The 24,615-nt window shown below is 40.6% G+C and overlaps 1 protein-coding gene across 1 annotated transcript in view; it reads left to right on the plus strand.

The window, feature by feature from the left end:
* PRKN (parkin RBR E3 ubiquitin protein ligase) overlaps window positions 1-24,615 on the plus strand; it is a gene marked incomplete at its 5' end in the record, with an annotated part of 1,032,625 nt that overhangs the window by 153,193 nt on the left and 854,817 nt on the right. Inside the window, 1 exon segment of the mRNA NM_001044603.2 lies at window positions 7,170-7,398. Within this exon segment, the coding sequence (NP_001038068.2) occupies window positions 7,170-7,398 (229 nt within the window).

The following is a 24,615-nucleotide window of genomic DNA, read 5'->3' on the forward strand; positions in this document are numbered from 1 at the left end:
GTGGAGGGACGTGGAGGGTGACATGGCTCAGACCCACACTGGCTAATTAGAGTGGGGCTAATTGACCTTTCCTAGGAATTGGATTATCTGGCCTTTGGCAGCCAGAGAGGGGGCCTTTCAGTATCTATCTGCAACACGTCTTTGATCATAGTGAAAACTAGCTGTCAGAAATGTGAAATAAATTCAAAGCATAAGCCATAGAGAATCTGTCCTTTAAAAAGTCTGTTTTTTTTTTTTTTTTTCAAAGAAAGATGGAGTTGAAGGGACAGTTTTTATTCTCATCCAATTAATATAAATTGGCATTTAGTGCTCATGGAGCCACTGTGGACAGGAAGTAGAGTATAAGAGAAGTCAATCAGTGGTCATTCAGTTCAGTCCAGAAGTCCTAAGTTCATATTGTCTTTAATCATGTTATCTCATTGTGAGCAATAACTATACAAAATATTCCTTAACCATTACATTTAAAAATACCTTTAAATAACTTCCTAAAGAGTTCTCATTTTATCTTTCTTTGACATAGAAGATACATTATTACAAACTGGTTCACTTACACAAACATCTGTTAGAATTCCTTTTTGGAAGAAGCATGTAATGAATATTGTGAATTTTTAAACAATCAAAAAATAGGGAAAATAAAATTTAAGGTGTGTTAAAAAATGTTCTTCAAAATTATCTGCAAAGGAGCTCCTTAATGCCAAATCACTTTTAAATTAAAATCTGATAACATCATTGACTATTAAATTAGGAAATCTTTTATCTGATCATTCTTGGCTGGATCACATTATTGCTTTTCTGGGGGGAAAATTGTGTGCTATGAAAAATTCAATTGAAAATGTGGGATTTTCAGGCCTTCAAATGTGAAGTTGGGACACAACAGGAAATATGACAACCCTCCAACTGAAATGATTTTTAACCATGTTTTATGATAAAAAGAAGTTTCACAGAGTTGGAAAGGACTAGAAGGAGTGAATCATAGTGAAGCTATCAAAGGCAGCCGGGTCTCATTTAAAGGCCACGGAAACCGGTACAGTGAGCACACGGACGAATGTAGATTGATCAGTGTGCTGATAAGAACAAACAGTATGTCCGATGTCCATGCTCCTATTGTGAACTCCCACGCATAGTGGGGTAATACCTGGAAGCGTGTTGGGCTTAGAGCCAGAAAATAAGGGCTTCAGAGCTGTCTCTTTCGTTTCCTAAGTATCATATTTAGGCAGCCCACTAAAGCCATCTGAGACCTTCCTCACCTGGGAAACTGCCGCAGCACCAGCATGTGCTTCACAGGATCAGTAAGTCAGTCATTCAGCAAACCCAGGTGGTGTGTATGATGACGAGGTCATGCAGTAGCTGCTGTAGATACAGCACTAGGACAAATCCGTATCTTTTCTTGAAGGTGGAACTGTCTGGCAACAGAGGGAAACACAGTACGGGCAGCCGCATGTGACAAGTGCTGTCTTCTTTGGGCATTGGGATGTGGAAGGAAACTGGCGTCAAAACAGCTGAGACTGGCGTCAGCCCCTCGGGACAGCCAGACCTGTGGCCAACCCTCCACTCTCTTCTCTCTACTTTGAATGACGGATGTGTCTGTAACTGGCCCTGGTTCTTACTTTCATTGTCTTGCTGTCTTAACCTTTTCGTTTTTTATCAGACTGACCCAGACTTTCTTCTGCTGCCTCCAGATGGTCCCAGCCCTAGCGGGGCCAGAGTTTTCTTCAGTTTTTAACTTATCTGACTCTTCTAATCATTCCTTTGCACCTGAAGCAGATCCACTGCAGCTTCCAAACCCCACTCTTCCATAGACTGGTCCTTCTCTGTCCATCGGCCACCCCACTTCCTCTCAGCAGCCATGTCCTGGAGCTTGGGGGACTCAGGAGGATATTGGGGATCCTTGGTCTGGGTTCTTGTCCTGGCTTCACACTTAAGAGCTGGATCACGTTGGACCTGTTATGAACTTCTCTTTGTCTCATCTTTATCTTCTGTGAAGTGGAATAGGAATGAGCAATAATGACAAGTAATATTGAAAGAGTTTTATTTATGCCAGGCACAGTTCAGCTCACTTCTGGGTGCTAACAGCAGCTCCCCAGAGCACTATGGGAATATCAAACAATTTACTGTATCTGAACACCTTGTAACACAGCCTGGAGCTCACATATACTATGTATTCCTTTTACTTTTATATTAATGTAATTGTTATTGGTATAGCACATGAAATCATTTTCTAACAATGTGACATTATTAACTATTTTTGAATCTCATTATGAATCATTTTAGGACTTACCTGTCTAACTTTTTTCTTTTCTTTTTAGGGCTGCACTCACGGCACATGGAGGTTCCCAGGCTAGGGGTTGAGTCTGAGCCACAGCTGCTGGCCTACATTACAGCCACAGCACTGCAGGATCCAAGCTGCAATGCTGGATCTTTAAACCACTGAGCAAGGCCAGGGATCTAACCTGCATCTTCATGGATACTAGTCAGATTCATTAACCACTGAGCCACGATGGGAACTCCCTGTCTAACCCTTCTTTAAGAACTTGGAAGACATTCCAGTAACTTTTCAATCCTCATTAATTTTTCTTGTTAGAGTAACATTACTTATTTTTACAAAGTTTAAAAAGGCTAAGGATGTTTTGAAAAGCATTATCAGGTTTTTCAAATTTTGCCTATTTCTTATATTCTAATTGTATCACCAGGCTCCCAAACATTTGAATCCTAACTGCATGTCATCAGAAGAATTCCTTTTGGGAAAAGTAAAAATGCATCAATTTCTTGTCTATTGCGGAATAACGGCTAGTTGGGTGAGAGTTGGTCATTGGTTGGTCATCACTCCCATAGATGTTTCGTTAATCCTGGGGTATCTCCACATTGAACATGCAGCAGGACAACAGCCCTGCTTGACAGCCTAAACCCAACCCCAGCTGAATGAATACCCACTTGTTTTGTCCACACTAAACAACTTATGTCACTGCCTTACTTGTTGAATTCATAACTTGTGTCCTCTTTGCCAAGCAGTATTCTGGTCTTTGAGGAAACAAAATAAGATGTTGTTACCCTGCAGAAGCTTAAAACCATATTGGAAAATGCTACTGCCTTCTGGTGAAAATCTCTACTTCCCAAAGCTAAGGGATTATTTGTCTCTCAAGAGAACTAAATATTATTTGGGGCTTTAGAGTGGGTAGACAACTAAACTTTATCTAATTTATTGTCCATGGGACATGTTTTTAATGTGGCTTTGAACTGAACCAGTGTGGTGGTGCAGTTGTACCATCTGGCAAAGGGACCAGTTCTAAGATCAGCAACGTTTTCTACGAGTGAGTCAAAGAATTAAGCAGTTAATGGTCTCTGAACACATGGACGGAGACTGAGGGAAATGTGTCCCATAAATAGCACTGTAACTACTGAAATCTGCTTGGGGTCTTCCTGTTCCCCTCGCCGCTCTCCCCTGAGCCTTAGGAAAGTCTGGATTTGAAAGGAAAATCTCAGTTTTTGGATTTTTTCCATACTTGTCAGATTGTATCAGCCCCTGAGAATCTTCTCAGGTCCTTCATGTGTTTCCTGGCATCTGACCACATAGGGATATTTTTTGCATCAATTTTTAGTGCACAGAAAGCTGGAAAGTTACCAGAATAACTGTCACATCTGTAGATTCTGCTTATTCCACTCTTTGTACATTTTCCAAATAAGATTGTGTGAGTGAAGCAGCCAAAAAGGAATCCAAGGCTTATTGATGAACAAAATAAGGTCCCACCCTCTTTAGTTTTCAAAGCTTGTAAATGTTGATAGTGATTTGACAACTATGTTTCAAATTGTGACTGTGGGTGGGGGGTGGTCTGCCCTCTGTACATTTCCTTACATTTTAAAGTCGTTAATATTATTGCTAATGACATATGTAGAAACTGAAGCTATGGAGGGAAAGTAATTTGCCCCAAATCATACAGCTAATAAATCTACTTGACTTTAAATTCCATGTTCTTTATTCCACGGTCTTCTGACTCCCCAAGGAACCCTTTGGGTATTGTGTCTTTGCTATTGATATTTGTCCGTCATTCATTGGAATTTCCTCTCAGTCATTTATGTTTTCAATTCATGGACATATTTTCTACATCTACTAGGTTCAAAGTGCCACGTGAAGCATTTTGGTAAATAAAAAGAAAAGGGTGACGCAGTTGCAGCTTTCAAGGATTTCCAGGTTAATTTGGAAGATCCTCTCCTCTCTCTCTCTCTCTCACACACACAGAGACACACACAGACACACAGAGACACACACAGACACACACTGTCCAAGCTCTGGCCACTGCAGCAGGTAAGCATGGCAGGCAGAGATTATTGGGACTCAGAGGAGAGAGAAGGCCATTACTTTTATCTGGCCGGATCACATGCAGCACATTAGTCCCAAATGTAGAGAGAGGAGTTTCATCTGACAGAATTTTTGAGCCTCCTGGAAAAGAGCAGAATATGGGTGAAAATCTCAGGCTATGTTTGGAGCCCAATTCTCAGTTGTTCCTCCTTCTTGCCAAGTGTACGTCCTCACGTGGCCACTCTTGAGTGTACTCATGTCTTGTGTTGGTTTGATATGACTTGGGCTAAAGGCCGTGTACTGCTCCTAGAGTCCTGGCTGCATATGGAGGTGATGATAAATGGTGGTAGAGTGTCTGTTATGTCCAATTACAATGGGAAATAGAGTACTGTCAGTGATTACTGCTGAGTGGACAACCACAATATCTCAGCGCCATGCATTAATAAGCACCTGTTTCCCCTGTGTCTTCATGTCAGCTGGGGGGGGGGGGTTGCAGCCCAAGCCTGCATTTAGCTGGAAAATTCTGCTCAAGCTATGGGTGGGGCTACACTCAGTCCTCCCTGCGGCTCGGGCTCAGGTCTCTGCCGTGTGTGCAGTTGAGGGACCCAGGCTGAAGAGATGGAAACGTCCAGGGATTCTCTCTTGACAGCGAGGGCAGTGGGGCAAACACATTTTAAGGCCCTGGTCCAATCACATCTGCAAATGTCCTATTAGCCAAAGCTGATGACACACAAGGCAAGGAGGCCCAAAAGCAAGGACAGGAGGAAGGGAGATTTTGAAGGATAGTATAATCTGCTGCATATGCAAGGAGGGAGAGGCAAGAAGAGGAAAATCGTAAGATGGTTGGTCTAAAAGGGAGAAAACTCTAAACACCTTGAAAAAGACAGTAAGATGCTAGATCATATTACCAGTAATACTGAGACACATTAGAAAGGATATGTGACACACACCAGAAGGTGGGTTTTTTTTGTTTGTTTGTTTTTGCTTTTTTGGGCCGAACCTACAGCATGTGGAAGTTCCCTGGTGAGGGGTCGAATCGGAGCTGCACCTGCCTGCACCATAGCCACAGCAATATGGGGTCTGAGCCGCATCTGCACCCTACACCATAGCTCGCAGCAATGCCAAATTCTTAACCCACCGGGTGAGGCCAAGGATTGAACCCACATCCTCATGGATACTAGTCGGGTTCATAACCTGCTGAACCATAACAGGAACTCTATCTTTTTTTTTTTTTAGCACAGCAAAAATTCTTATACTAAAGGATTGTGGGGAAAGACAAGAGGTAAGGAAGTAATTACAAAGCTCCTGTAATGATGAAGGCCTGAGATGGGCAGTGGTGATTAGGATGTAAAGCGGCGAGGCTGTGAAGGGCACTTCCGCGTCAGAATGAGTTACCCTCGGGGCCTTGCGGGATGTAACCTCCAGCTGGGAGGAGCGCCCGAGCTGGTCTTTCTGCTGAACCTTCTAGAAAACACAGGAGAGGAATCAGTTTTAGGTGGGAAGGGAAGCCTCGACACTTGAATAATATGGGGGACGGTGGTGCTTTGACAGTAATAGGGACATCAGAAAGGGGCAGACTGAGGGGACCGAGAATGACACAGAGTGACTGCTGCTGAGTAGGAGTGGTTCTGGGGACAGCTGGGAAGCTGCAGGGACAGGCAGCAGGAGGAGGAGCTGTTGATGTGACAGAGGTCCAGGACCTGGGATGAGACGAGCTTAGAGTGGGATTTAGGACTGGAGGGCACAGGGAGTGGTGACCTTCCTGGGTGGACGAGGCAGACAGCAAGTGGTGGTGTGGGCAGAAGTGCTGGCAGTGACAGCAGAGCACTTGAGGAAGGATGGGGGTTTATGAGGGTGACAGGCATTGTCGTGGTGGGGGTGGGCGTTCTTTAAACTCCCTGAGCTGGGGGCGGATGGCGCTGGGGTTGTTGAGAAGGCAGAGTCCTCACTCTGTGGGAGGAAGGACAGACAGATGCGCCACTGCTTCTACCTACTAGATATTCTGAAGCTGAGATGTGGCTTAAGTTAGTTTCTGTCCTAGCAAATGGTCTGAGGTGTCACCTCAGTTCTACTGAACTTTAAAGGCTCCTGCTCGTAGACAGCAGTATATAGATGCAACACATTTCTGCAGATGTGTGCTGATTTTAACGGTGAGACTGGATGGAAATGGTGAATGATCCTAGCTTGGCCTCCGTACCCTCTCCTCTTGCTTTGTTGGCCTGGCAGCGTGATGGCTAGTGATGTTGGGGGTGTATGCGGGGTCCACTGTGAACTAGTGAATTGTAAATTCTAGGGAAAATTGCCCCGTAATTGGTAATAACCAACTCTCTGTGCTTTTAAAAGCAGAAATGAGTGCTGGTGTTTAAATGTGATAATTATAAGGACATAGCATTTCTGCTAAATCAGTTTTAAAAACATATTACTTTTCAGTGTGCTCCTGTATGCAGTGTGACACATGCTTCTTTCCTGCCGGATTTCATGTCCCCTGGAACACTGCTTCAGTTTTCTCCTGTCCTTGTGCTCCCTTTATTCCAGCGTTTCAGTTTCTGGCCCTGGGTTACCACCACTGTGTAACACACACGTGTGTCAGGGCTGGACCTGCTATAGGCAAGCCGTCTATCCTGATCAGTCACATGTGTCACCTGCCTTTCGGTTCCATGACTGCTCACAGGCATCGGCCATAAGCTGGTGTCTTTCGCCCCCTCTGACTGAAGGCCCTCTGACGGGCTGTGCTGCTGGACTGTAGAAATGGCCAGAACACTGTAAATTGACTCTAATGGCAACAATAAAAATCATTAAAAAAAAAGAACCGAAGGCGAGTTCCACCCGACCCGGTGTTCTGATGCCTGCGGTGTTTCTGTTTCACTCCCCACAGCGCTGTGACCTGGATCAGCAGAGCATCGTTCACGTGGTGCTGCGACCCCAGAGAAATGGCCAAGAAAGGGGCGTGGCTGCAGGGCATCGCCCGGGGCGCGCGGGGCGGGAGCCCGCGAGCCTGACCCGCGTGGACCTCAGCGGCTCCGTCCTCCCCGGGGACGCCGTGGGCCTGGCGGTTATTCTGCAGGATGACAGCGCCGACGGTGCCGCGCCAGCTGGGAGGCCCGGTGAGTGTGATGGCTCTGTCTGCGGCCAGCAAAGTGTTCTGCGGGGTGGCATCTCTACGGAGAACGGCCTCTCTGTGTATTTAGTCCACAACACGTTTTAAACTGTAAAGGGAGACTTGCCTAGAGTGAGAGGTTATGGATGTAAAATTTGAGTTGACACATTTAATACGTACAATGAGACAGGACCTTTATATGAAAAATGAATGCAAGGGATGGGGAAGGTGTCAGGACCATGGTGGTAATATTTTGGGTTTATTTAGGAGGAGCTGGGGGTGTCGGGAACATGTGATATGCTGCGCCAGGCTCAAAATGTGACCAGGGTACCTGTGCATCTCTCACAACTTCTGCTTTTCTCTTCTTATATTTCTTACTTTCTTAAAATACATTTTGGGAGTTCCCGTTGTGGCTCAGGGGGCTAAGAACCCGACATCGTCTCTGAGGACACGGGTTTGACTCCTGGCCTCGCTCAGTGGGTTCAGGATCCGGCACTGTCGCCAGCTGTGGTGTAGGTTGGAGATGTGGCTCAGATCTGGCATTGCTGTGGCTGTGGCACAGGCCTGCTGCTGCAGTTCCGCAGTGACCTCCTAGCCTGGGAACCTTCATATGCTGCAGGTGAGGCTATAAAAAAGATAAATAAGTAAATAAATTTTGGTTGATTATGTTTCTGATGATATAAAGAAATTTTTAAAAAGGAATAAGAGAACTTCAGCAGTAATTCTGGTCACTTATGGGTTCTAAGAACAAATAACAAAGTCAATAGTTCCTTTGTGTGAAAGAAGTTTTCCTTCTTTTTATGCTACAGTCCCTTTCAAGATTTTTTCTTTTTTCTTTTTTTTTTTTTTTTGCAAGAATGGTGACCCCTTTGTTATTTTGACAATATTAATGTGTTTCCCTTAGTTTTTTATTCTCCAATCTAAAGAGTCAAAATTATAACAGGCTTTGACCACATGTGACAAAAAATACAAAATACTACAATGACTGTACAAGGGAAAATGTTATTTTTCTCCCACACACAGTAACTGAAGACATGGGTAGACAGGTGGACAGACCAGTCAATCCATAGCAGCCAGAGCGCTCTCATAGTTTTATAAATGAAGCATCTACAATGAATTTCATTTGGGAAGAAAAAAAAGGCCCCTGGTTACAAAATGTTTCAAAGCCTCTGTCTTTTGGGAGTTCCCGTGGTGGCTCAGTGGTAGCGAACCCGACTGGTATCCTTGAGGACACAGATTGAATCCCTGGCCTCGCTCAGTGGGTTAAGGATCCAGCGTTGCCATGAGCTATGGTGTAGAGTCACAGATGCTGCCCGGATCCTGCATTGCTGTGGCTGTGGCATAAGCTGGCAGCTGCAGCTCTGATTAGACCCGTAGCCTGGGAACTTCCATGTGCTGCAGGTGTGGCCCTAGAGAGAGAGAGAGAAAAGCCTCTGTCTTTAAGAAAGAAATTTGAGAGAAACTCGTTTTTGTGTCTGTGTATTTCCAGGGTGTTCAGATTAGAACAAGAAGAATTTAAGGGCTTGCCAAATGTGAGAGGACTCTAAAGGGTGGATAGTTGGGCTGTGGCCACAAAAGTAGCTGCAACAAATAAGAGCCTCAACTAGAACGTGTCTTTCAGGTTTTATAGGTGGAAAGGATAATTGGCCAATAGAAGAGGCAATGCCATGTTGTGTAGTGACAGCCGGGTGTATTCTTTGCACTTAGAAGCTTGGAATAGTAGATTATGATTTATAAGAGGAAGTCAAAGAACTGAAAGGAGTCATTTAACAATTCCTTGAAGCAGTGGTTCTCGTGGTTCAGTGCTCGTTGGAGTCACCTGAGGGCTGGGTCCAGCCCAGTCTGCCTGGGGTGGAGGTTGAGAATCGGCCTTTCTAAGCTCCCAGGTCTTGTTAAAAGTATGGTCCTTTGGGCCATGCTTTGAGTAACACTGTCTATAATAGTAAGAAATCGTATTGTTTAAAATATTGTTAATGGAATTTAAGTATATTATTTTATAAACATTTGAAAAGGAGCATTGAGTTAGGTCCTCCTGGACTCCAGGAACCGAATGCATGAAGGAAGTTCACGTGCTATATTGGTGTTTCCTTAATGAAACACCATTCATCATCTCCTGACAAACAAATGAGAAGAAGCTATTGGATCTAGGGGAAAAAAAAGATATATTCACTAATATTTGTCATAAAGTTAACTATTTAAATATTAATGAATCCATATTCCATGCCAGGCACAATTCTAGGTGCTGCGATATGGCAGGAACTAGAAATAGTCAAATTGCCTACCCAGGAGTTCCCATCGTGGCTCAGCAGAAACGAATCTGACTAGCATCCATGAGGATGCAGGTTCAATCCCTGGCCTCGTTCAGTGGGTTAAGGATCTGGTGTTGCCGAGAGCTGTGGTGTAGGTCACAGACATGGCTTGGATCCCGTGTTGCTGTGGATGTGGCATAGACCAGTGACTTCAGCTCCGATTTGGTCCCTAGCCTGGGGATTTCCATGTGCCAAGGGTGTGGCTCTAAAAAAAAGGCAAAAAAATAAATAAAATTACCTACCCAGGAGAATCTCATCCTAGTTGGGGAGAGAAGAGAATAATCACAAGAAAATAGCTAGTAAGTTATATGTCCTCTCGTGAAAACTTTAGCAGGGTAAGGGAATAGAGAGGGTTTGGAGGGGTCCTGTTTTGTAAAATGTGGTCAGAGGCCTTTCTGATAAAGTGACATTTGAGGAGAGCACTACGGGAAGTGTCCATTCAAGAGTCTCAGGCTGGAGAGGTCAGTGAGTGTATGAACCCAAGGCAGGACCATGCCTGGGAGCAAGGAGGACAATGTGGCTGGTGCAGGGGAAGGGAAATAGTAGGGCATTCAGGAACATTTTTCTATACAATAAGTGTCCATCTTATTACTAAATGAAAGAGAAAACTTTTGATGAAGCATTACATGCTGAATGCATTATTGAAATAAAACTTGGAAATGTAAAATTGAAAAGAATTAAATAGACAAATATAAATTTAAAATAAATTACCTCTACCATTCCTTGTCAAAGTTATACTGGAAACCCTAGCTAATTCAATAAGTCAGGGAAAGGAAATAAAAGGTATACAAATTGGGAAGAAGACATAAAACCAACTTTGTTCATAGATGGTATGGTGGTCTATGTAAAAAAACCTGAAAGATTTGCCCCAAAAACCAACTTTTGGAACTAATAATTGATTTTATCAATGTTGTATGATAGAAGATTAATATAAAAGAATCAATTGCTTTCTTATAACCAGCACTGAACAGGTGTAATTAGAAAAATACCATTTACATTAGCACCTCTCAAAGTGGAATACTTAGAAATAAGCCTAACAAAATATGTCCAGGATCTGTATAAGGAAAATCATACAACTTTGCTGAAAGAAATCAAAGAACTAAATAAATAGAGAGGCTTTCCATGTTCATGGATAAGGAGACACAATATTATCAAGATGTCAGCTTCCCAGTTTAACATGTACAATTACAGTCAAAATTTTAGCAAGTGGATATCAATAAATTTATTCTAAAGCTTATACTGGGGAGGCAAAAGAACCAGCATAGCCAATGCAATATTAAAGAAGAACAAAATCAAAAGACTAATGCTTTCTGGATTTAGGAATTTCTACAAAACTGTGATAATCAAGAGAGTGTGATATTGATCAAACAGACAATGAGTTCTAGAGAACAGAGAGCCCTTCCATATGTGACGGACGCAGCCGGAAAAAAAAAAAAAAAAAAAAAAAAAAACCCAAAACCAAAAAACTTTACACTCTGCACGCTCAAAAAATAACTCAAAATGGATCATGGATCAGAGAGCTACATTTAAGACATAATACTAAATACTCATGTTGCAACAGAAGAAAGGGTGGGGGAAAAACTGTAATTGTAATGTATACATGTAAGGATAACCTGACCCCCTTGCTGTACAGTGGGAAAAAAAAAAAAAAGACATAATACTAAAACACCTGGAAGATAACAGAGGAGAAAACCTAAGTGATGACTTTTTAGATACAACGCCAAAGGCATGATCCACGAAATAAGTAAATGATAAGCTGGACTTCATTAAAATTAAATTTTTCTGCTCTGTGAAAGACAATGTCAAAAGAATGAGAAGACAAGTCATTGGGGAGAAAATATTTGCAAAAAATAGACATAGATTTAAAAAAATGAAAAAAAATCGGTCGAAGAAATGGAAAAAAAAATTAAATAAAAAAATAGACATAGATTTTAAGGACTGTTTCCTAAAATATACAGAATCTCAAAACTCAATGATAATTAAATGAACAATCTGTGAAAAATTGGGAAAAGAGCTGCATAGACACCTTACTGAAGAAGATACACCGATAGCATGTGACCATATGAAAAGATGCTCCATATCATATGTCATTAGGGATCTGCAAATAAAAAAAAAAAAAGGAGCTATCACTATACATACACGTTTTAGAATGGCTAAAATCCCAAGCACTGACAACACCATATAATGGTCAGAATATGGAGCAACATCAACTTTCATTCTTGCTAGTGGGAATATAAAATGGGACAGCCACTTCGGAACATGATTTGACAGTTTCTCATTAAACATATACTTACCATACAACCAGCAATTGTGCTTCTTGGTTTTTACTCAGATGGATCAAAAACATATGTTCACACAATAATCTGCATGCAGATGTTGACAGAAGCTTTGTTCCTAATTGCCAAAATTTGGTAGCAATCAAGATGTTCTTACGTAAGTGAATTGCTAAACTGTAGTGTATCCAGACAATGTCATTTAGTGCAAAAGAGAACTAAGCCATCAAGCCATGAAAAGATGTGGAGGAAACTTCAATGCACATTGTTAAGAAAAAGAAACCAAGTGGAGACGCCTAAGACGTATGAGTCCAACTATATGAGATTCTGGAAAAGAGAAAATTATGGAGAGAATAAAAACCTCAGAAGTTGCCAGGGGTTGTCGGGGGAGGGTTGGATGAATAGTCAGGGTACAGAGGCTTTTTAGGACAGAGTTAACTATTCTGTTAACTGATACAGTGGTGGATTCCATGCCGTTGTAAAATCCGTAGAATATGAGATACCTAGAGTGAGCCCCAGTGGGAACTATGGATTTGAGTCGTAATGATGTGTTCAGATAGGTTCACAGGTTGTAGCAAATACACTGCTCTGGAGAGGGATGTTGATTAGTGGGGCAGCTGGTGTGTGTTGGGAAAGGGGATAAACAGGCGCTCTCTCCTCTTTGCTCAGATATGCTGTAAACCTAAAACTGCTCTAAGCAATAAATGAAATGACTCCTAAGACTTGAGCCCTGGATACATACTAGAGATACATCATGATTATCAGAGAATATGTTCTTATCAGCAATTTCGTGCCAGTGGTTGAATGTCATACAAGATGAAAATTATTCTGGGATTATAAATTAGTTGCCACCTGCCAAATACGCATCAGTCATGGAAGCCTTCTAATGAAATAGAGTGACAAACTTCAGATTAATTCTCATGTTATCCAAAGATAAAATCTCAGGTACTTGAAAGTGTGTATTATACATGCTAATGACTTTAAACTAGATGGTGTGAATTTCTTGGTGTGTGGACAGCTTTAAACCTTTCCTGAAACGACAAAATTTTGGAAGTCATACTAGAGCAATTTAAAGTTGCCATCACATCAAATTATTAAAAATACATTATGATTCTACCAAGTACTTGTTATTTTCTCTGAATAGAAAATTTTACTCTAATTTACTCTTTCAGTATGACATGTGAAAACACAGAAAATGATACTGCATTTTAAGAGGAATCTTGCCCACCTGACATATTTGGAGGTGGGTTTTTGAGTTCGAGAAAATAGCCCTGTGTTCCTTTCCAAGAAGCCTGAACACCATTCCAAAAGCAGCGTGAGTTTCCCATTCCTTTTTATTGTGCTTTCCATATAAAGTTGGCCTTCCGTATCCTGGGGTTCCACAGCCATGGATTAAACCAACTGCGGTTGAAAAATATTTGGGGAAAAAAAATGCAGAAAGTTCCAAAAAGCAAAACTTGAATATGTCAATTGCCTGGCAACTACGTACATAACATTTACATTGTATTTACAACTCTTTACATACATAGATTTGCATCATATTAGGTGTTGTGAGTAATCCGGATATGAGTTAAAGTACCTAGGAGGATAAGTGTAAGTTGTATGCAAATACTATACCATTTTATAGAAGGGACTTGAGCATCCATGGATTTTGGAGTCTTGAGGTCGGGGGTGGGTGGGGGGTGTTCCTGGAACCAGTGCCTCATGGACACCGAGAGATGCCTCACTGCACTATAATTAGTTCCTTGTCACATTTTTTGCTTTCCACTTTGAAGGGAGGCTCATTAGATGCAAGTAAGGCTCATACAGTTCCTACCTTCATTGCCTGGAACATGGATGGTACTGGATGTGTTATCATACTGCCGAAGTTTTATTCAACATGTAAAATGACTCTTACAACTCTTCAACTCTTACAAGTTCATCACATGTGGTGGGGACAAATGGTCCGTAACTGCATGAGGAGAGCACGTGCTGTGTGCCACGGGGTGTGCAGAGAACCAGCAACAGTGCTAAGCCTACGGAAGTCAGAACCTGATAAGCAGGGAGTTAGAGATGATCAAGCACTCCACACAGAATGGCACAGGTGTTAAATAAATAGCTGTCTCGTTTGGTATTTTCAGCCGTCTTCTGAGTACTTTTTATTATTATTGTTATTATTATGGTAAAAGAACACAAAACATAAAATTTACCATTTTAACCATTTCTAAGTGTACAATTCAGCAGTGTTAAGGATATTCACTTTTTTTTTTTTTTTGGCTGTGCCTACAGCATACAGAAGTTTCCAGGCCAGGGATCAAACCCAAGCTACTGCAGTGACAATGCCAGATCTTTAACCACTTAGGCAACCAGGAAACGCCAGGATATTCACACTGTTATGCAATCAATTTCCAAAAGTTTTCCATTTTGCAAAACTGAAGCCTGGTAGCCATTAACTGCTCTCTGTTTCCCTGGCCTGCAGCCCCTGGCGCCACAGTTCTACTTTTCATCTCTATGAACTGGACTACTGTAGATACTTTATATAAGTGGAATCATACTCTGTATGTCTTTTTGTGCCTGGCTTATTTCACTTAGCCTGATGTCTTTCATATCCGCTTGTGTTATAGTGTGGGTCAGAACTTCAAAGAACTTCTTGATAACAGGATATGCAAGGGTTAATGGGAAGATCAAGATCGTAAATCAGTGTAATATGGGGACTTAGAGGAGGGGAGGCTAGACAGGCATCCTAGGTGGGCTCTAAAAGATAAGAAGAATTTGTCGCTGTTGGGGGCTTGGAGGAGGACGGGGAAGAGGTCGGTCACACCCTGAGAGGTAGGGGAGCCTGTGGAATGTTCAGAGAGAGCGAGCCCTGGCTGGATTATGTTACGGCTGCAGAGGATTCGTGGCATCCGAAAGATCTTTGTGGGGAGCTCTGAGTGCCCAAAGTCTCCGTGACAAAAAACAGCTCCGAAAACTGTCAGTCACATCTTACTTTCTCTGCTGGTGTTTAAGAAAGCGTTCTGCATATGGTGCATTTTTTTTTTTTTCCTTAAATGCATAAGAGACATGCAGTTGCGTAAAGCTGGAAGGAGTGCCAGTGTGTCCTTCTATGGGTGACAGGATTACAGGGAGGAAGATGCTGTGTGTGTGAGCAGCTGACCTCAGCAATGTCTCCTAGTTGGCTGGGTGGGTGAGCTTATGCCGGAAATGGGCAAGACTGACCGAGGCTGACCTTCTCACTCTGCTTCTTTCAGTGCCTGGCTTGGCACATGTGACTCTGTGGGAAGTGTCCTTGGTTGCTGTTGTTGTTTGTTTGTTTTAAAACATAAGAAGTTAGTAAGGAAGGATCTGTGGGGGAGAATGGTGGAAAGTGACGATGTTAAAATCACTAAGGTTCAGTGGGTGCTTGCCGGTTGCCCCAGGATGTTTCGATTTTCCTAATGTCCCCTCTGCAGAGTCATACTGTGACTAAAAGGGTAGGGAATTTTCGGCTTAGACTACATGAGGTCTCTGTGACCGTGTGCTCTCCATACAAGGCCTCTACAGTGTGTGATGTGCGTGTGCCCCTCTCCTGGGGGCCTCAGGCCCCAGGACGGTAGAGAATTTACATTTTTGCCCTTGGAGCCCTGAAGCCTTCTGGAGGATGCAGGACAAGTGCCAAGATGGCAAGATTTGCACTTGACCCGAGGCAGGATATTTCCAGCTGGTAAGGTCCATTGTGGGACTCGTCCAAGCATTCTAATTAATGGAGCATGCCAGAAGTGCAGGCAGTATTCCATTTTCTTGATTTGGTTAGAAGGAAGATAAAGAAAAAATTACACATGGAGTGGTAAAAGTCGACTTTCTGTAATAACCTCTTTTAAAACTTTGTAAATTTTGTGAAACATGTATTGAAGGTGTTGTTTTGTAAGACTCAGAGCTTCCAAAAAATTTACATCTAATTCAGGAATCTTTGTTCCACCTATGGGAGTGTGCAAAATGTCCATTTTATAAAAGAAATTGAAACCCTCAGGACAAGTATACTCTCTGGACCTTCATTTTTAATTCACTTTTTAGGTAATACGCAGAATCCAGCCCAATCTCCTACACCTTCTAAATCTATTGAATCATAATTAATTTTCCAAATGATATTTCTGAACTTCTGTAAGATCTTAAAAGTGTTTCCTCAACCCCAAAAGATAAAACTAAATTCACTACCTTTGGTATTAGAGGTGTGTTATTACACTCTGATTCTTGGAATGTTAATGCTCTAACTTTTTGGGGGGAAGGTAGTCATTTATTTTTATTTCTTTTATTTTTATTATTAAAATATAGTTGATTTATAATGTTTCTTCAAGTTCTGTTGTAAAGCAGCATGACCCAATCACATACTTTTCCCTGTGCCGTACGGTAGGGCCCCATTGCCTATCCATTCCAAATACAACAGTTTGCATCCAAAAAAAAACCCCAAAATGCCCATCCCTCCCACTTCCTCTCCTTTCCCCCCTGGGAACCCCAAGTCTGCTCTCCTTGGCCATGGTCTGTTTCTGTTTTTTAGGTAGGATCATCTATTCCATATTTTAGATTCCGCAAATAAGTGATATCATATGATATTTGCCTTTTTTTTTTTTTCTGGTTTACTTCACTTAGTATGAGAATCTCTAGCTCCATCCATGTTGCTGCAAATGGCATTAGTTTGTCTTTTTTATGGCTGAGTAGTATTCCATTATATTATGTACCACATCTTTTTAATCCATTCATCTGTCAATGGACATTTAGGTTTTTCCATGTCTTGACTATTGCAAATAGTGCTGCTATGAAGATAGGGGTGCATGCATCTTTCTCAATGAGGGTTTTGTCCAGATATGTGCCCAGCAGTGGAATTGCTGGGTCATATGGTAGTTCTTTTTTTTTTTTTTTTTTTTTGGTCTTTTTAGGGCCGCACTGGTGGCATATGGAGCTTCCCAGGCTAGGGGTCTAATCGGAGCCGTAGCTGCTGGCCTACACCAGAGCCACAGCAACTTGGGATCCAAGCTGTGTCTGTGACCTGTGCCACAGCTTACAGCAACGCCAGACCCTTAACCCTCTGAGCAAGGCCAGGGATCGAACCCGCAACCTCATGGTTCCTAGTCGGATGTGTTAAACACCAAGCCACGATGGGAACTCCCGGTAGTTCTATATTTAGTTTTCTGAGGTATCGCCGTACTGTTTTCCATAGTGGTTGTACCAATTTACATTCCCACCAACAGTGGAGGAAGGTACCTTTTTCTCAACATCCTATTCAGCATTTTTTACTTGTTGACTTGTTAATGATGGCCATTCTGACTGGTGTGAGGTGGTACCTCATAGTTTTGATTTGCAATTCTCTAATAATTAGTGATGTTGAGCATTTTTTCTTGTGCCTGTTGGCCATCTGCATATCTTCTTTGGAGAAATGTCTATTTAGGTCTTCTGCCCATTTTTCAATTAGGTTGTTTTTTGTTGTTGTTGTTGAGTTGCATGAGTTCTTTGTATATTTTGATGATTAGGCCTTTGTCTCTTGCATGGTTGGCAAAGATTTTCTCCCATTCTGTGGGTTGTCTTTTCAATTTTTTTAATGGTTTCCTTTGCTGTGCAAAAGCTTTTGAGTTTGATTAGATCCCATTAGTTTATTTGTGTCTTTATTGTCATTATTCTAGGAGGTGGATCAAAAAAGATGTTACTGTGATTTATGTCAGGAGTGTTCTGTGTTTCCTCTAGGAGTTTTATAGTATTTGGCCTTATATTTAAGTCTTTAATCCGTTTTGAGTTTATTTTTGTATATGGTGTTAGATAGTGTTCTTTTTATACTTTTACATGTAGCTTTCTAGTTTTCCCATCACCATTTATTGAAGAGACTCTCTTTCTTCCACTGTATTTTTTTTCTCTTTGTCATAGATCAGTTAAGCATAGGTGCTTGGATTTTCTTCTGGACTTTCTGTCCTATTCCATTGATCTATATTTCTGTTTTTGTGCCAGTACCATATTATTTTGATGACTGTAGCTTGGTAGTATTGTCTAAAATCAGGAAGCTTGATTCCTTCATTTTCGTTTTATTTTGTCAATATTGCTTTGGCTATTTGGGGTCTCCTGTGTTTCCATAAAAAATGTATTTTATTTATTTATTTATTATTATTATTATTATTGTCTTTTGTCTTTTCAGGGCTGTACACCCATAGCACAGGCTAGGGGTCAAATCAGAGCTGTAGCCACTGGCCTACACCACAGCCACAGCAACTCAGGATCTGGGCCGTGTCTGTGACCTACACCACAGCTCATGGCAATGCTGGATCCTTAACCCACTGAGCAAGGCCAGGGATGGAACCCACATCCTCATGGTTGCTAGTCATGTTCCTTAACCACTGAGCCATGATGGGAACTCCTCCATACAAATTTTAAAATATTCTGCTCTACTTCTGTGAAGAATGTCTTTCGTAATTTGGTAGGGATTACATTGAATCTGCAGCTTGCCTTGGGTAGTATAGTCGTTTTGATGGTATTGATTCTTCCAATCCAAGAGCAGGGTATGTCTTTCCATCTGCTTGTGTCATCTTTGATTTCTTTCATCAGCATCTTTTAGTTTTCAGAGTATAGGTCTTCTGTCTCTTTAGGTAGGTTTATGCTGAGATATTTTATTCTTTTTGATGCAATTGTAAAGGGATGGTTTCTCTGATTTCTCTTTCTGATTTTTCATTATTAGCATTAGAAATGCAACTGATTTCTGGGTATTAATTTTGTAGCCTGCAACTATGCTAAATTCATTAATGAGTTCTAACAGTTTTTTTGGTGCTGCCTTTAGGGTTTTCTAGGTATAATATCATGTCATCTGCAAACAGTGATAGTTTTACTTCTTCTTTTCCAATTTGGATTCCTTTTATTTCTTTTTCTTCTCTGATTGATGTGCCTAGAAGTTCCAAAACTATGTTGAATAATAGTGGCTAAAGTGGACATCCTTGTCTTGTTCCTAATCTTAGTGGAAACATTTTCAATTTTTCACCATTGAGAATGATGTTAGCTATGGGTTTTTCATATATGATTTTTTATTATGTTGAGGTAGGTTCCCTCTATGCTCATTCTCTGTAAAGTTTTTATTAGAAATGGGTATAGTCATTTATTTTTATTTTTTACTTTTTTAAGCTATATTGGAGTATAGTTGGCTTACACTGTTGTTCTAGTTTCAGGTGTGCAGTAAAGCAAATCAGTTATACAAATAAACACATCTATTCCTTTTTCCCATATAGGTCATTACAAATTATTGAGTAGATTTTCCTGTGCTACACAGTAGGTTCTTGTCAATTATCAATTTCGTACAGTAGTGTGTATCTTCTCTGTGTACAATATTTAGTCCGTGAGTGGGGTTGTAATTTGCTTGGGAATCAAATGTCCATTTGTTTGGCTAGTGGGTTAAGTAAAATCCCTTGATCCTGGATTATTTTTTGTATCCTAAGTGTTTACCACAGTGCCTATTTCTTGGTAGGCCCTTAATAAATACTTGTTGCAGGAAAATTCTGTAGGAAAAGGAGGAACAAGAGTTTGTTTTAAATCCTTAGGCCAGACACAGTACTTCAGTGTGTGATGTGATACAGATTCTAAGCTTAGTGGCAAAAAGCCCAGGCTCTGGTCTAACGAGCCACAGTCTGGCTCTGCCTCTTACTGGCTCTGTGGCCTTGGACAATTTGCTTTTTGCTACTCAAAGTGTGATATGTGGACCAGTGCTATCACCATCACTTGGGAGTTTGTCAGAAATGCAGAGAATCGAAGGCCCCATCCCAAACCTACTGAATCAGAAACTGCATTTTAATAAGGTCCTCAGGTGAATCATTCATGGTCAAGTTTGAAAAGCACTGATTTTCTTAATATTCTAGACCTCACTTTCCCCATGTATATTATAGGGAAAATGAGTTACCTACCTCATAAAGTTGACTCCAGCTACTTCAAGACCAGAGCTTATACCAGTGCCTGGCATGTACTGCACACATAATAACTTTTAGTCATTTTTGCTTTTCTTTCTCTTTCTAGCTCACATGATCAAAAGGACTGCTATTGGGTCAGGGCTCTAAAATCAATCTAAGTTTATAGATCCAGGGCTACCTGGGTATGATCATTAAAAAAAAAAAAAAAAAAAAAAAAACTGAAGGTGGGTTCCCCCATCCCTTATTCCAGAGGCTTCCTACTCATAAAACTACCTTGTTTCTGCTTACTCTGGTTTTGGAGTGGAGGTTTTATTTTATTCTTTTAGCTTTTTAATTATTTGTAAGTGTTGTCACACCTACCACGTATTTAGGAGCAAATTAGAATAGTAGGCATTCTAAGGTAATGAGAAAAGACATAAAGAACAAAACTTCTTCTGGCTATTTTCCTAACATTTTACCTTTTCATTTTCTTCTGGCCTTAAATCATGTATAGTGGTTCCCCCCCCCCCCCCGCCTCTTATTCTTTTAGATAATGTACTACTCCTTTTAGAATATTCCATCAGAATCTACAGTTAATTTTTGACTTTTCAAAATCTATGTTTGGTCATCAGGAACCACATGGACATAAAGGAAGTTTAAATATGACCCCCCCCCAAAAAAAAGATGAGGTTATTTTAGTTATTTTTTCTATTGGGACTTGCTCAATGGACCCTTTGACTGCATCCAGTATTTTGAAAGAGCAGATTATCTGGGGACTGTTGACAGGTGAGCACCACAGGGGACGTTATCAACCTGGCCCTGACAACCAGTGATGGATGAGGGGAGTATCGGAACAAATTAGTGTTGAGCTTAACACAGACAGAGCTTATGTTTTAAGCAAGCAAGAAGATGATGCACACAGATTCAAGTTCGATCAGCTGGTCACATGTTTCTGACCAGAGTCGCTGTATGAAACACACTGAGGACTGAACGCTGCTAATGACCCTTTGATTTTTACGTGAATCTAATACGTGAGTCCTTATATGGATCTCAAAGTATTCATCCTCACATAACTACAAGGAAAAGAAATGTGTGCATCTTCATGACACTCTGCCTTTCCGAGACAAGACGCTGTTCACTAACCCTTGACAAACTAAGGCAAACGTTTTAAACTGGAAAGATGGCTTCGGCAAGTGTGATCTGTCAGTCTTCACAGATTACTTCTGTTTGCTGTGTGGCTTTTTTTATTGTCACAAAGAATGTAAAGACACAGCTTAGTAAGTGATGCTTATGCCTGAGGAATTATTTATAACAGCTGCTTATTGTGTGGATTTCTGATGCCAATATAAACATTTGGATGATAAAGAACCCATCAGAACTCTTTGATTTCTGGCTGATGGCTGTGACGACACCTTTCTTTTAAAAATTGCTGAGGCTTTTGATATTATTTTACTGGTTTAACTTTCATAGTGACATGACTAAAATTTTGGTGGCGTCTCATTACATTTAATAAATAAATATGCTGTTGGGGATAGATAGACCAAGAGTGCTAGGAACTAGGATTTTTCTGTGAGGCAATATAATTCAAATTGACCATATAGGATTTTCCTTTATGAAAATGAGAAAGATTATATCTATTACAAAGTATTTTATGTTATAATTAATATTGCTGTCATAGCTGTCGTATTCCACCTGTGTCAACTTATTCTGGTAAAGTATAACCATATCTTTAATTTTTTTTTGCTTATTCTAATCTCTTTATGTCAATAAGAAATAGTACATCTCAACAAAATGTATCTTCAGTGGTACTAATTTAGGGCTCTTGTATGGTTACACATTTCTACCACTTGCTGCTACTTACAGATGAACCAAATAGAGCCTTTTGTAATCTTTTGTATATAGATCAATCCAATATTTTTCAGACCTGCTATTTTTCGGGCTTCTCTTTACCATTTTCATAAGTATCTTTTCTTTTGGACTTCCTGGCAAATAGTTTTTCTCGTTTGTGTGAAGAAAGAATAACATTGCTCTTTTAACACAGTTCATTTACTAGATTTACTGTCTAAAATAGGACTATAAACACAGGTTGAACAAGCCCCATTGGGATGTAAACTTCAAGAAGCAGGATTTTATCTTTTCTGGGCTGTCCACAGTACCTAATTAAGAGCTTGGCACATAGTAAATGCTTAATAAATCTGTATTAAATGAATAAAACGAAAATTTATTCATGCACACGTTGATGGTTCTTTGACACTGGGAAATATAATTCATTCCCATCCAAGATTCCAAACAGGGGGAGAAGTTCCGGCTGCTAAAGCAATGTCCAGTTCTTTTGTAAGACACAGACAGCTCTTAGTCATTGCAATTACACGGTATAATGATTTCAGAATTCTCTATACAAATAGTTAAATCTTATTCCCAGTCCTCCACCTCACGAAAATGCAAAAGCTTTACGACGCACCATCCGTAATTTGATGCTGCAGTAACGTCATGTAGTGCTTCCGTCTTTGAGTCACATTGTCTTTCACATTGCGTATTTTTCTCATAAATTAAAATTCAATTTATGGCGGTCCCCAAAATTCAAATACCAAGTTTCCATCCCCCTCAGACATTCTTATACTACTTACTACTATCTTTATTTTTGTGTAAACTTTTCAAAGCACAAATTTAAATAAAGGTCCCTTTTAGCCTTTAAGGTATGTGCGTATGTGTGTGTGTGTTACGTGTGAGCTAACTATTAGGAATGCTGGATTAGAGTCAACACTGTTTAATGTGTAACACACAATAAACCATTTTATTTGTAGTTATCCTGTTTCATTGGACAGGACTTATGGCCTATGTGGGAGGGGAGTCTGTTAGCCAGGTACCAAACTTGTTTTCTTGTGAGGGCTCTGTACGCATCGGCTACGTGTGTAAATCCAGTTATCATTCCCTAATGTGTTCTATCATACCGTAACCTGATGAAGTGAGAATTCTTTTTATTTTTTTTATCTTTTATTTTTGTCTTTTTGCCTTTTCTAGGGCTGCTCCCGTGGCATATGGAGGTTCCCGGGCTAGGGGTCTAATCAGAGCTGTAGCCGCCGGCCTATACCACAACCACAGCAATGCAGGATCCTTAACCCACTGAGCAAGGCCAGGGATTGAACCTGCAACCTCATGGTTCCTGGTCGGATTCGTTAACCACTGAGCCACCAAAGGGACTCCCGATAATTCTGTTTAAATATGACCCTTCTCCCAATAAGACTCTCCATGTATGTCCTCTGTTATGCAATGATATCCTGGTAAGATGAGAACACATTTTTTTGGAACCTATGCAAATAGCTATGTTGCCATGAAAACTAAAGAAGTTCAGTAAAAGTATTTGTCTCTGAATTTTGAGGACAGTGAAAAGCAGATACTATTTTTATTTTATTTCATTGTTTATTGTCTTTTTAGGGCCGCACCTGCAGCATATGGGAGTTCCCAGGCTAGGAGTCATATCGTAGCTGTAGCCACAGCCACAGCAACTCCAGACCCAAGCTACGTTTGTGACCTACACCATAGCTCATGGCAATGCTGGATCCTTAACCCACTGAGCAAGGCCAGGGATTGATGCTATTCAGATTTGTTTCCACTGAGTCATCATGGGAACTCCCCACATAGTATTTTTAAATGTTTCAATTCCGTAAACAAAATCATACATGACTAAATTAAAGGTGAGATAAATGAAGAAGAAAACGATTATTATATATCCATGAAAAAGAACCTTAAAAGAAACACAAGTAATCTTTGAAACAAATAGCCATTAGTGAATTTCCCTCATTAATGTAATTATTTTCATGTAATTAACTCTTGTTTTGTTGGATCTTGGGTTAGTGGGGTTTTGTATTTTGGTTTTTGTTTTTTGTTTTCATGAAGAACATCTATTTTCAGACCAAAGTGAGTTCTGAAACTTCTGATTCATTCCACTGGTACAGACTGAGGGTTATCAAGCTGATGTCAACTCAAGGCCTGTAACGAAGAGTTTGTTTTCTGAAGTAGCAATGGTTCAGAGCACCTGGCATAGTCCTTTCTCTGTGCCTGAGACTCACTTCTGTGATGGAGACAAAAGCTCTGACCTGTAGTTTATAGCGTGATTTCAGGCAAGCCTCAGATGGAATCACAAATCAGTTTCATAATAATAAAAGTCTAGGTGGATTGTGATAGTGATCAATAACGTTAGAATGGGGAGAGTAGCAGTCCCCTTTGCGGTGCAGTCCGAAACTATTTCATTAAGAGTGATCAATGTTTCTGCGAAGGGTAAGATCATGTAATGGGAAGCAAAGGCTTTGAGCAATATTCATGGCCCTCTATGAAAGGTTCAATTAATGAAAGATTTATATGATTGACATTTTATCTATACAAACCACACCCAGGGAAAACTGAGAGTCTCTTCTGACTTGTCCGCTTGTTTCCTAGCTCTACCAATAATGTTCAGGTACTTAAAAAATATGAAGCCTAGCAAGCAAATGCAATAATTTCCAGCAGCTCTCTGTAGGGACCTCTGGGAAATTCAAAGATATTTTTAAGTGAGGTGTATTCTGAAATTCCTATTTTAGATATTTATTAAAATTAAATTTTAGATCTGACTTTTAGTAGGAAAGAATCAAAAGAATTGTCAAAGGAGGTTTGATGATCAATAAAAATAAAGTCCTAAGCTCCTGAAAAACCATACTTTGCTCATCTATTTAATCGAAGTGGCAATAAAATATTTTAAACTGATCATATAAGGTAGCATGATGAAAACAAATTATCTATC

The sequence above is a fragment of the Sus scrofa genome, chromosome 1 (assembly GCF_000003025.6).
Source record: "Sus scrofa isolate TJ Tabasco breed Duroc chromosome 1, Sscrofa11.1, whole genome shotgun sequence".
Classification (NCBI taxonomy): Eukaryota; Metazoa; Chordata; class Mammalia; order Artiodactyla; family Suidae; genus Sus; species Sus scrofa.